A 13,591-nucleotide genomic window follows, 5' to 3' on the forward strand; every position below is an offset into this window, starting at 1 on the left:
TTTATTACAATGCAATCTGATTAGGGTTAACTAATTACAGCGGAAAACGAGTTTAAAATTTCTTTACAATAAGCCCGAAATATTTCTTCTATAATTTAAATACTAAAATAGTATTTCATCTCACGTCATAAACATGTCCACACGTAATCAAAACCAATCATATACAAACAACTCATATTCTCGGGACATGCCCCGGTATATAGATACATATACATATAAACTGGGAACAAGACAAAAACATAAAACCTCAGCCCAAGCTGTGACTCCCTCCAGAAGTACCCTCTCCGGTCTCCTGATATCCTGGAGTACCTGCCATTGTCCACACACAAAGACAACAACAGCCCCCCTTGGGGGTGAGCAAAGCTCCGTATGGAACAACCAATCATATATACCACAGATATCTAAACAATGATATATGATATGCAATGCATGTATGTCGTGGAGGTATCAGGTCAAATGCCCATCCACTGAGCACATGTCAGAATCAATCGAATCGCTATCAAATCAATGCTCGAGCTGGCACACCGGCCTCAATAAGGGATACTCGTATGATACCGTCGACAAAGCGCCATCAAATCCCAAATCTCATATCCAATCATCGGGGCCACAAATGTCTATGCTTTAAGGGTCATGTAATACCAAACATAACATTGTGTTCACAAACCCCAGAATCCAATCAAATCATATCAGGGTATCCAAGGATCATAGCTCAACGTGCATGTCAGGTATCGATGTATGCATCAAACGATGTGTGTTAACAAAACATTTATTTTATACATCGATAATCAAATCTCAATGTCATGTATGTCACATCAACTCAACAAATAAGGCATATAGACATGTATTCTCATTCCAATCAATCCAACATATATCATATAATACAGATACATGTTGTATGTTACCCGGTCGCAACATACCTCAATTCTTCGTTTCCCGTTGATGTAGCCTGAAGATATCAATATAAAATTCTATCTACATCAATAACACATTTATTTCAATCAATAACATCATTCAAAATCATCAATATAATTTTCAAATATCTTTTGAAACTTTGAAAATTCATATCAAATCGAAATCATAACATAATTCAATTCCGACTTTGAATACGAGTTTCTTGTCCGTTATTCTACCGCATATATTTATCAGAATTAATAATAATAACTGACAAATAATTATTCAATCTCAACCCTACGATTAAAATTCTCTAATTATAATAAATTGAGAATAATTCAAAATAACATCACTATAATCTTCTCTACTCCGTTAAAATCATACACTACTAAACAATCTTCAATTTCTGTATGATTTCACAATTTATCGGATTTATTCCAAAAATTGACGGATTTCAAACATCACCAAAACTATAAAATTTATACCTCAAATCGAAGACCTCGTGTCAACGATCCCAGAACTGAACTCGGTTCGTCGATTGGATAAATCGATAAGTCGCAGGATCGAAAAAAATCTCAAAACCTTCTGTTCTTCTTTTCTCTTCCCCTTCCTTCTTTCTGACTTTCTGAAGAATGAAACGTAAGTTTCATATTTATCATATATTTTTTTTAATTTTAATATTATATTAATATAATATAATATAATATAATATATACTATTTATCATTTTAACATCGATATATCACTTTTGACCAGTCAAACGATTCAATTTTTCAAAACTCAAAACATGAAACTTCTATATCTTTGAGTTTTCTACGTTATATCCAAATCTCAAATCATTTGGAATTCATATGACCAAGATATGTCATATTTTATTCTTTAAAATTAATTCATTATTTTTCAACTTATTTACGAAAATGCCATCAAAATAAATTGAATTTTTTTCAACTTATTTACCAAAATGCCATCAAAGCTATTTTATTTTCGGGGTCTCACATCATCACAGACAGGTCTATGAAAATTTTGAAAGTAAATTCAGCTGTTGATATAACTGAAGGTGCTCCACAGATGGTGGAAAAGCATCGATCTGAATGGACGGCTGAAGATAAGAAGAAGACAAACATTGACAACGTGGCCAAGGATACTCTTTATAAAACTTTAGATAATAATATATTTTCCACAATTAAAACTTGTTCCACAGCAAAGGAGATCTGGGAGAAACTCACACAACTGTGTGAAGGCAACCAACAGGCCAAAGAAAATAAACTAACTATTGCAATCCAAAAGTTTGACAACGCAAAAAGAAGCCGGGAGAAACTCTCTCCGAGTTTGATGAACGGTTTAGCAGCATTATTATTGAACTTATATCTCTTAGTAAAGAATACTCTAACCGTGAAATTTTCATGAAGGTAATGAGAGAACTTCCCAGAGAATGGGACGTAAAGGCAGTGGCGATGCAAGAATCAAAAGATCTGAACAAGCTGGAGCTTCATGATCTTTTCGCCGATCTCAAAACATACAAGTTCGAGCTTGGAATCCGAACTAAAGAAGAACCATCTACATCTCAACAAAACAAGGCTCTGACAGTAACCATAGTGACTCTTCCAGTCGAAGAGTCTGCAAGTAAGAAATCAGCTGAGCAATTAGCAATGAAGCTATGTTATTCACAAATTCTCGTGAAACGATCTCACAAGTTAATTTTGTGATACAAATATCCTGTTTAGGTAATTCATTAAAAATATTATATTTTATGTCAAGACTGCTATTTTTTTATTGTAAATATGAATATGATCGACATGTCTCACGGATCCGTGAGAATGTTTCACAAGAGCCGTACTCAATTTTATTTACAAGAACTAATTTACTCCACAAAATATTTATTAAAATATTAATTAAAATATCAATAGATTAATACTATCTTAACTAATTTGTATGGAGACTCGTTGAAAATATTAATTACCTGAAATAATTAATTAAATATATATAAACGATGAAATTATGTGTTAAATATTCAATTTTATCATTTAAAATATTTAAACTGAATAATTTGTTGTTTATGATCTTATTTAATGTTATATTGTATCGTTGTTTTTGATTTTAAGTGTTTTTCATTCTTTTTTATTTCGTGTTGTGATCTTAATTTGTTATCTTTTTTTTAATTTTATGTCGTGATATTAATTATTAAAAATTACTTAAATTATAATCACATAATTATATAATTAAAACATATATATATATATATATTTTTTTTTTCTCAAAAAAAAAATATAGCGCTGAGTTAGAGCGAGAAATCAACATCATTTTGGCTTAATATTATATATTATATTTTATATATAAATGTTTGATTTCTTGAGCATCCACGAAAGTATCACTACATTATACCTATTTATTGCATGCGATAAAATTATAAATTTAATAAATGAATGTTACATTAATAGTGGATGATGGAGATCCCCACAGTGAGTAATTAAGAAATAAATTATATTTTTATTTATCAACATAAATAATTCTTACTTGTTGATTTAATTTACGAAATACGATAAATAAGTAAATACTAAATTCATTGTAAGTAAACTTCAATTATTCAAGTCAATTCAATATTTTATTTCATTATTTAATATTTTAAAAAAAATATGTAACAATAATTTTCAACTTTTGATTTGCATGTGGTTCTGAGTTCAGTGTACCTTAAAATAGAAATTAAGTATTTAAAATATTTGCACTTAGTGTAGTTTTATGAAATTTTAATATATTTAATTTATTATAATTATACTAATATTTGCACGTGTTCATAAATTTTTTAAAATATATGTTGAAACATTTTATTTTTTGATGTTTGGAACAAACTGAATTCCAGAGATAAACTGAACTCATAAATCTAATTGGCTAATGAGAAGGATAACGTGAGCCGAACTGATTCTAGGTCGACTAATTTAGATCTACAGAAAGTCTATCATTCAGGATAAAATCTTTTCACTTTCTAGTAAATAAGCCCGATCAGTGATTAAGGAACATAGTCAACTGATAAAGCTTTCTATTTTCATTGATCAGTTATTAAGGTTTAGAGCTGCGGTCAGAATTTTGCATATATCAGAAACGATGATGACCTGACATCAAAGACATCCACATTCATGAATTTCGACCTTATTTAGGTCTTTTGATTCTCGCATGGCCATGGTCTTAACATCCCATTCTATGGGAAGACCTCGAACAACTTTCAGTGCAACTTCTTTATTTGAATACACCTTTCCAAGTGCATTCAGTTCGTTCATTATGCCACTGATTCTTTCATCATATTCGTGCATAGATTCACCAATCTTCATTTTAATATTGTCGAACTTTTGAACCGCAACTGAAAGTTTATTTTCTTTCGTTTGCTCATTTCCTTCGCAGAGCTGAATCAACTTCTCTCATATTTCTTTTGCAGTTTTGCACATCTTTATTTTGTTGAAAGTGATTTTATCCAACGTTTTGTACAAGATATCTTTGGCTACATTGTCCAGATTGGCTTTTCTTTTGTCCTCTGTTGTCCATTCTTCTCTTGGCTTTTCAATGCGATGGGATGCACCATCAGTTATGGCAACAGCAGTATTTTCTTTCAGTATTCTCATGGGTCCGTCAGTAATGACATACCACATGACATCATCTTGTGCAGCTAGATGAGCCTGCATACTAATTTTTCAGTCATCGAACTCTTCTCTTGAGAACATAGGAATTTTGTTGAAGGAAGACATGATGATCCACTACAAGAAAACTGGTTTTTTGCGGCACGACATTAACGGCGTGCATTAAAAGCACGCCGTTAATGTAATTTTTAAAGGCGTGCTTTAAAATGCACGCCGTTAATGTGGTTGCACCTTATATTAACCACGACGTGCAGAACAAAAACGCTGTAAATATATTTATCAACGACGTACCGGAAAATATGTTGTTAAAGTATTTTGTTTCAACGGCGTGCATCACGTTCCTCTTGGTGGATCTTGTTGGAAAGTTTGGGTTGATAGAGTTCTTGTGGAGCATGTAGACTTAATTCGACCGAATTCTGAAATGATTTTTCTAGATGATGCAGTTGGAAGCACAGTAGCATAGTTTTCTAAATTTATCGTTTTGTGTGACTGATATAGATCCTATTAGTTCTAGAGTTACAGACACTATTGCATCAAACCATCATATTAATGAGTATTTTGTCTACTTTATCATGTTTTTTGTCTTATTGGATAAAGGAGAATTGACATTAATTACTTAGTTTTTATGATATCTTATTATTTTGCTTTAATTCTTATGATTGGTTGGATATGGTGTGATAAATCTTCATGATCGAGAGATAACTACTTCGCTGTGATGCATTGATCGAAAATTTAATGTGATGCACGTTGCTGATAAACCAAATAGACAGCACAGATTGTATAATGTTGAACATGTCGCAGCGTGCAGTTGCACGGTGCCAATAGCTCACCTTATCAACAGCATATTAGGCATGCCATGGATACTTTTAACCGCAGCTTGCAATGCACGCTGCCAATTTGTCAACATATCAACATCATGTATTGCATGACGTCGATACTTTTAACCGCAGCATGCAATGCACGCTGCCAATTGGTCAACATATCAACAGCATGTTTTGCACGACGTTGATACATTTAACCGCAGCATGCAATGCACGCTGCCAATTGTTCAACATATCAACAGCATGTTTTGCACGACATTGATACTTTTAACCATAGCGTGTGCTGCACGCTGCTGAAAGATAACTATCAATAGCACACTTTGCACGCCGTTATTAGAGTAAACCGCAGTGTAAACTGCACGCTGCCAATAGTTTCAAACTTAATACGGCGTTTAACATTACAGCGTGCGTCGCAGCGTGCAATATATCCTTCCGCGGCGCACATTGCACGCTGCGGAAACCAACTTTTCTTGTAGTGATCAGATTTTGTAGGTAGGAATATTCAGGAACAAGATTCAACTGCTCTGATACCACTTGATAGGATCGGTTGGTAGGTGAAAGTGTCTTTAGAAGGAGGGTTGAATAAACACTAGGTAATTATATCACCTTTTCGAATAATGAGTCAGTTTAGTGATAAACTGAACTCGAGAATCTTGTTATGTCAATATCAATTAGTTAACTAATGAAAGTGCGGAAACAAACTGACTGACAGATAGAATATAACTGAAATTAAGAGACACAAGATTTATAGATGTTCGGAGATTTCAATCACTCCTATATCACCCCTTCTATCTATAAGATATGATATTAACTAAAAGACTTTGATCAATACAAGACTTGTACAGATCTCCTTAAGTTTTGGACTTAACAATGCCAAACCGAAACTCTTAGTTTCAATACAGTTTATCAGTTCTCAACTGATCTGAAACTATTTAGCACAATTTATCTCTTTAAGATCGAATAATACAACGATATATATTTGTGCTTGTAAGCTCAATGTATAACCCTTGAATGCTATGAATATATATGCTAAGTGAAACGTCTGCTATTCGTTTTCTTAAAACGTGCTAGATTTTTTTTTTAAAACCTCACTTAGCATCGGCCGAACCATAAAATATTTTTGACATCATTTTAAAATAAACATCCAACTGTCATTTAAAAATCCAAAGGAAAATATTTTAAAGCATAAAATCGTCAAACATTTTACCAACCTAAAAACATTATTTGAAAAGTATAGCCCATACTATAACCTCTCAAAAATATCTCATAACATAAATAAAAGACGTAAAAATATCTTTAACATTACTTAAAATCATAAATAATAACTAGTGCGAAAAACTAGCGTCGGTCCTCGGGTTATGTGCACCTTCAGTCCAGTCAAGTCAACTATCAAGACCTCCATTATCATATTCATAATCAATATCACCTGCATCAATCACACCTAGTGAGTCTAAAGACTCAACACGTCATATTCTTGATAACGAGTAATACGTAATACAAATAACATACAACAGTGAAAAATACTTGTACTTAAAATATCATTTTCATGAAGATGCATAAAAATAAACATTTTCGTAAAAATCTCATGATGCGTAAAACTTTTAAATAAAAACATTTTCATAATCTTATGCATAAACATTTTCATATAAACATAAACATATCCATATTCATATCAACATATTCATGTCCTCATATTCATATTCATATTCATGTTCGTGTATGTTGATTTCAGATCGTGATTGTGACTCGTATTCTTAAACGTATTGGGCGATGGATCCATCTAAAAAAACCACAGTACTGGGCGGCGGGGGACACCAACAACACTCTCACCGGTCAACTGGGCCCTGGACAACGTATTAACATATTCGTATTCATATCACGTATTTGTATTCGTATCACGTATTCGTATCCGTATCCAAGGAAATACGATCGTCGGGCTCCCACTGGGACCATAACCCTCACGATATTTCCAATATATTCAGTAGTCACAATCCCTTCACATCCTTCAACATGTTATCATCACTTAATAAAAACATGCATATAATATCATTTTTATTTTGAAACCAAGCATGCAACATGTCTTTTAAATGTCCATATTCAAATCATAAAATTCATAAACATTTAAAAATCATAATTTAACATATTAAAATCATAAAAAAAAATAAACGTTTTAAAATAAACATTTTAACATCATAAACGTTTAAAATAAATATTTAAATCATAAACATTTAAAATAAACGTTTTAACATATTACATCATAAAACATTTAAACATATTAACATCTTAAAAATCCATAAACATTTAAAATTGACATATTAACATATAAAAATTTCATAAACATCCATAACCATTGAAAATAATCATATTATCACATAAAACAGCATTCAGGACACTGCCATGACGTTTACTAATTTCTAGGTGTAAAAAGACTGTTTTACCCCTGGACGTATAATTTTTTGACTTTGAATTTTTCTTAAATCCATTGACTCTAAAATGTCCCAAATAATTATTTAAGCTTAGATGAAATTTCTCATATTTTTATTTAGTTTAAATCGAGGACTTTTAAATTAATCTATAAATGTGACGTATCAATACGTTTTAATCCCGAATTAAACCAAACCTTAATATAAAATTCCCAAATTTAAAACTTAGACTTATAATAATTATTTAAGCTTAAATATAATTTTTTATTATTTTATAAAGCTTAAAACTAGGCGTTTCAATTAACTAGTTAATTAGCGTTTCGTGCGGCGATTAAATTCCGAATAAATCCAAAACTCGTTATTTTGACCCCAAATTTTAAACATAACATTTTTATGATTTATTCTACCCTTCCAAGTCATGAGCCACCCCCGTGGACCCTTGGATCAATTTTTCCTACTTAAATTTTCGTTTTTGACCCTTCGACGAACACACCGAGCCATCTCCCAATTTACTCGAGCCACGCCCGAGCCTCCTCGAGCCAAAACCTAGACAACCCATCTAGGGACCCTACTGTGCAAGCCCAGCCCCAAAACATGAACCTAAGTCGCACAATCCCTGCTGGAACTTGACTCAAAATACTGCATGTTTTGTGTGTGAGTCTCCTAGGATATTTAGGACTCCTGGCCCAACTAGGACACTTCCAGCCCCTAACCACTTGACCCCTCATGACCCTAACCTCCCCTAGACCACGTTCAGCCCAAGCCTAGACCAGCCCAGCCCCTAGAACTCAAGCTGCGAACCACTGGACTACATGACAGCAACTTCACGCCTAAGTGCCTAACTTGCTGCCAAGAGCTTCTCCCTCACGTTTTCCACCTCCAGCTGAGCCAGCAGCGAACCCTCTTGAGCCAACCTCAACTCAGACCTCCTATGGACCCTACTGAACCCTTAGAACCTATGGACTCGACCCCAGCCCCTGAAACCGAAGACACAACATAAGCTGCAGCAACACAGCCGAGAAGACCCACTTGACAAAGACCCTTGTTTCCTTGCTTAGCCACCTAACCCACGACCCAGCTCTTGAACCAGACCCTCATGCACCCTCTCAGGACCCTAAGGACCTAACCTAGCCCAGCCCCACAGCCCCTGGCCGAGCCACAGCCCCTGCACCAGTTGCTGCACACAAACGCTGCTACCTTGATCACCTCTCGGGTGGAGTCCTAGCTTGCTAGGACTCCTCCCCAGCCCCTGGTCTCGAGTCCTAGCGTGGCTAGGACTCTTCCCCTGACCTCTCACGTGACTCTAGCCCAGCCTGGTCCAGCCCCAGCCAAGCCAAGCCACAAACCGAACTCATGAAGACCAAACAAGCACATCGGCCCTACTAATTAATTATACCCACGTTTCCAGCTTGTATGTTCCTTTGTTTGCTGCGATTGTGTGTGTTCTAGGCCTTTAAACTTGTGTAAAACCATCCCCTAACAATTCCTAATCATGGCAGCCCCTTTTCCATCATACAAACATGATTTTGAAACAATTACCAAGCTTTAAAAATCCATGATCATGTAAAAACGAAAATAAATAACAAGTCACTTGTTTTTCATGCAAAATTCAATTAAATAAAATACTATGGTGTGAATGATGAGAAAAAGGAGAATATGGCGTGCCTTTGCGTTTTAAACGCAGGAAAAAAACGTTGACGATTCGAAGAACGTTGACGACGAGACCTTGGCTTGAAATTCTAAGCAAAACTTGATGCTTTTTCTTGAAGAATATGTGCGTGCCGTGTGATATCAAGAGTTTTGGTGTGTGCAAATTGAGAGTGGCGTGAGTCATCCAGGGTTTGGGGAGGGGTTTAACATATTTTATAGTTTAATTAACTACTAATTAGGCTCAAGCCCATTAAGAGTTTTAATTAGGCCCATTAATCTTTAATTAAATAATAAAAATAATTTTGTTAAAATAAATTTGTGAATTTATTAGTCAGGTTGCTAAAACGTTTGCATTTTAGTTGAAAAACCAACACCGATAAAAATTACGTCCCGACGTATAAAATCACCTCAAAATCCCATATTTTTTTTAAAAAATAAGAAAAAGCATCACCCTTAATTTAAATAATTAAAAACAAATAACCAATAAAAACATTTTCTATTTTTCAGTCATCGGTCTCCGTTCCTCGATCGCAACTCGAATAACCTTTTAAAATACATTTTAATGCAATTATGTATAAAGATATATTTTAAACATGTAAATATGCACAATATTTTTAATTTATGCAATTAAAACATTCAATAAAAATACAAAAGAATTTAATAATTCGTGCATGTGGTTCGCGTGGACTTTTAAATTTTCGGGGCGTTACACTAAGTGTGAGCTTTTGAAATCTTTGAATATGAAGAGAAAGCTTTGTGAGGATTTCAGCAGAATAACAACTTGGTTCTATGTGTCACTTGTTTTTTCAGCTGCTCTTCTCGGCTATTTATAGGCTTTGCTTCCAACGGTAACAATAAGTACGTTTGAATCTTTCTATCTGTTGTTTGCCACGTCAATATCCTTCTGACAGTCGTACACTGTAGCTTTGCTGATATGCGGCATTCGCACTACATGTTATAGTCTCCTTTTGTACAGTTGTCGGTTGATAGTTACATTCCTTAATTGATGACGTGTCAAACTATTCTATCAGTTCGATAGAACTGACTGATAGCTCACAAGTGATTGCAGTAAGACTGATCACTTACAACTGATCATCCAGTCAACTACACAATTCAGTTACCTTAGTTCAGTTTCCTTGTCTGCGCACTAATCTCCCGTTAGGAAACTAACAGTTTGTGTATATTTTGGATCAGTTCTAATCAGTCTTATTGATCAGTTAGTTCAATCTTTATTCGCTCTGTTTGTCAAATTTTCTAAATTAAGTTTCCAACATTTTGTTGTTGGATTGACAGGGTTTTGAACGTCACATCTGAGTTCTTTAAAAACAGTAGTTTAGGAATTTGACGAGGTTAAAGTATTTAATTGCAGTAATTTTATTAAGTAGTGAATGATTCGTTTAAATGCATGTGTCTGAATAATTCTCGAAAATAGCTTTCAAAAAAAAAAAAAAAATTAGTAGTATTTTAGCACTAGACGTTATAAAAATATTTATAGCTTTGATTCTTGATCTCATCAGTAATCTCACTCATATTAAAATATTTATAGCTTTGATTCTTGATCTCATCAAGAATCCGCTCATATTAAAATATATATTAATATATCTATACATATATATACACATCTACATATGTACATGTAGAGACATATGTGTAAAATTAAATAATCATTATTTAATTTCTTAATTAATTTTTAATAGATTAATTAATTAATTCTAGACTTTTTTTTATAATATTCAATGAAAATAATATACATATTGTAGTCCTGACTACTAACATTATTATCACTTCTATTTGCCTGCCGAGTTCGTCCCTCAAAACATGTGCTCGATTTCTTATAGAAAAGCTCAAAGTTACATATATATATTAAAACATAGTCGTCGTCTATACATAAAAATACACAAATTCTAACTTCATCAGAAGCTAATCTCTTTAGCTCAAATAGATTTTCGTAATGTTTACAACCTCTACGTACGAACAAGTCGAGCGCGAGCAAGAACACGACCTCAAAACGTCCCGAACACCCTATCCCGAGAGTCGATAAAACTTTTATCGGGATAAAAGACTCGAGAGAGGTGATTATACCTCTCCATGTCAAAATTTTGAATTTTCATTAGCTTCTTTTGCTTAACATTGAACCTTCTCTGAAAATACCCCACGAAGGAGGGTTCTGTGGATGTCCTCATGAAGAACAAATATGCCATAGCAAAGTGGAGAGAGGTCACAAAGAAGCAAATGGGCTCCATCACATCCCAACTCAACTCCCAAAAAGTTAGCCTCATGAAGCCCAATGTTTGGAGAACCAAATAGCCCAGCCCAGTATAGAGCTCGAATCGTACTTGGGCCTCGGCCTTTCTATCGATTCGGGCCTTCCGAACTTCGAGCCCATCCAATTCTTCTCGTCTCGGGTCATTGGGCGTCCCCACTGATTCTGAAATTAATTTTTCCATCGATTTAGTCACCTACGAATTAAAACAAAAACCAGATATAATAAAATTATAAATCTAATAAATAAATGTCACGTCCACGATTACTCACATTACATATACAAAAGTTGTGTGTGTGTGTGTGTGTGTGTGTGTGTGTGTGTGGGGACAAATATGGAAGATGGACATGCGTGGACATCATTTGTTAGAGGAATCTTGACGTTTTGTAACGAGTGTGTGTTTTGTGAACAAAAACAAGAAAGCATGACTTTTTGTCTTCTTATCAGTTTTCAATCACAAAACCCACCGCTCCAAGCTTAACAATTTCATGTCATATTTAGAAATAAATAAAAATTTTTTTTTAAAAAAAATTTACTTAAAAAGAGAGTATCGAAATAATTTTATTAATAATGTAAAATATTAATTTCTTGATAATAAGAATATGTTTAATAAACTAAATAGTGTAATAAAATATTAAATTTTTTTTTTTAAAGACGAGTTTTTGGATATAACTTTTAGGAGATCGATATTTGTAAAATTTGATCCGATCACATTAAGAAAAATCCGATCAAAATTTGCTGCGACTAACTTTAAGTAATATTTTAGCCTTAAATTTCCAAAAATTTATATTGAATTTTAAAATAATTGAGTAAAAAATTTATTTATATATATATGTACCTCGTTGGGTCGGAGGAAGACGAGGCCACCCAAAACGATGACGTTTCCGGATTGATCCAAAGCCTTAGCACACTCCACCCCCGATTCTCTATTCCCACACACCTCGCCGCAGATTCCTACCAATTCCATGTACGGAATCGTGCTCGCCGGAATATTCCTCAGCCGCTCCCTCACTCTCTCCAGCTGGAAGCACCTCAGAATCCTCTTCACATCCGCCACATCCACGCCGAGTCCCGACGCCGCTGGCAGCTGAGGCGGCGGAAGGACAGGTGGACGTGGGCTGAGCCCTTCGAGGCGCAGGCGGTGGTCCCCGATGACATGCAGAGAGTTCAGCTTCTCCCTGAGCTTTTCTCCGACGGTGAGGGAGAGAAAGGAGGGGAGGCCAACGGCGGAGGAGTGGTTGTTGATGTCGCGGCGCTGGAGGAAGCGGCGGGAGAGACCGGAGGATGTGGAGTCAGGGGATGACGTGAGGAAGTCGAGGTGAAAATGATGGGGTTTACTCGTGTCGTTAGCTGGGGTGGCGCCGGTCGCGTGCTGAGGCGGAATGGGGGAGTCTTCGGCGGCGGGGATCGGGAATGAAGGGCGGCGCCTGTCGGCGGCGCGTAGGAGTCGCTTGGAGAGCGTAAGGCGAAACGCCATTGTAAGTGTTGGGCTAGAATCTGTGATGGTGAAGCGGTGGAGATTGGGGAAGGAGTGTGTTTATAAAGAGCTCCAACGACGTTGGAAAGATGACACTGAATCTTATTTGGTATCTTTAATCTCCAAATTATATTTTTGATCTCGTAATTTAAATATATCTCGTTTTAATTTTGTTATTAATCAATTCACGATTTTGATCTATTTTTAATATATATTTTTATCGTTTAATTAATCATTTTTCATCGAACTTTCATGTTACCAATGTTTACGTTCAAAAAATTTCGATACCTCGATATAATTTTCTGATTGAAAAAAATATATCCGGTTGATTAAACCTTAAATTGATTCACCAGAAGTTTCTGGATCAAAAGTGCACGTTATTTTAAGAATATTAATTAGTTTTTATAAATAAAATACAATTACATTAACTAAAATTTTATT

General features: G+C 34.7%; 1 protein-coding gene across 2 annotated transcripts; it reads right to left on the reverse strand.

The window, feature by feature from the left end:
- Window positions 1-11,212: 11,212 nt before the first annotated feature.
- LOC142521387 (calcium uniporter protein 5, mitochondrial-like) lies at window positions 11,213-13,298 on the reverse strand. Of its 2 annotated transcripts, XM_075624589.1 has the most exons (3): window positions 12,512-13,298; window positions 11,379-11,869; window positions 11,247-11,314 (listed from the first exon to the last, which is right to left on the reverse strand). In XM_075624589.1, exons 1-2 carry the CDS (start codon window positions 13,148-13,150, stop codon window positions 11,414-11,416), a joined length of 1,095 nt encoding a protein of 364 aa, XP_075480704.1. In that variant the 5' UTR covers window positions 13,151-13,298; the 3' UTR covers window positions 11,247-11,314; window positions 11,379-11,413. The 2 variants fall into 2 exon arrangements, with proteins under 2 accessions (XP_075480703.1, XP_075480704.1); XM_075624588.1 differs by having other exon boundaries at window positions 11,213-11,869; window positions 12,512-13,297.
- Window positions 13,299-13,591: the final 293 nt, after the last annotated feature.

This window comes from Primulina tabacum, chromosome 12 (assembly GCF_025594145.1).
Source record: "Primulina tabacum isolate GXHZ01 chromosome 12, ASM2559414v2, whole genome shotgun sequence".
In the NCBI taxonomy this organism is placed as follows: domain Eukaryota; kingdom Viridiplantae; phylum Streptophyta; class Magnoliopsida; order Lamiales; family Gesneriaceae; genus Primulina; species Primulina tabacum.

Coding starts and splice junctions, on each gene's coding strand:
- LOC142521387 (XM_075624588.1), bottom strand. CDS start 13,150: ATGGCGTTTCGCCTTACGCTCTCCAAGCGACTCCTACGCGCCGCCGAC. Junction 11,870..12,511: donor TCTTCCTCCGACCCAACGAG/GTACATATATAT, acceptor TTTAATTCGTAG/GTGACTAAATCGATGGAAAA.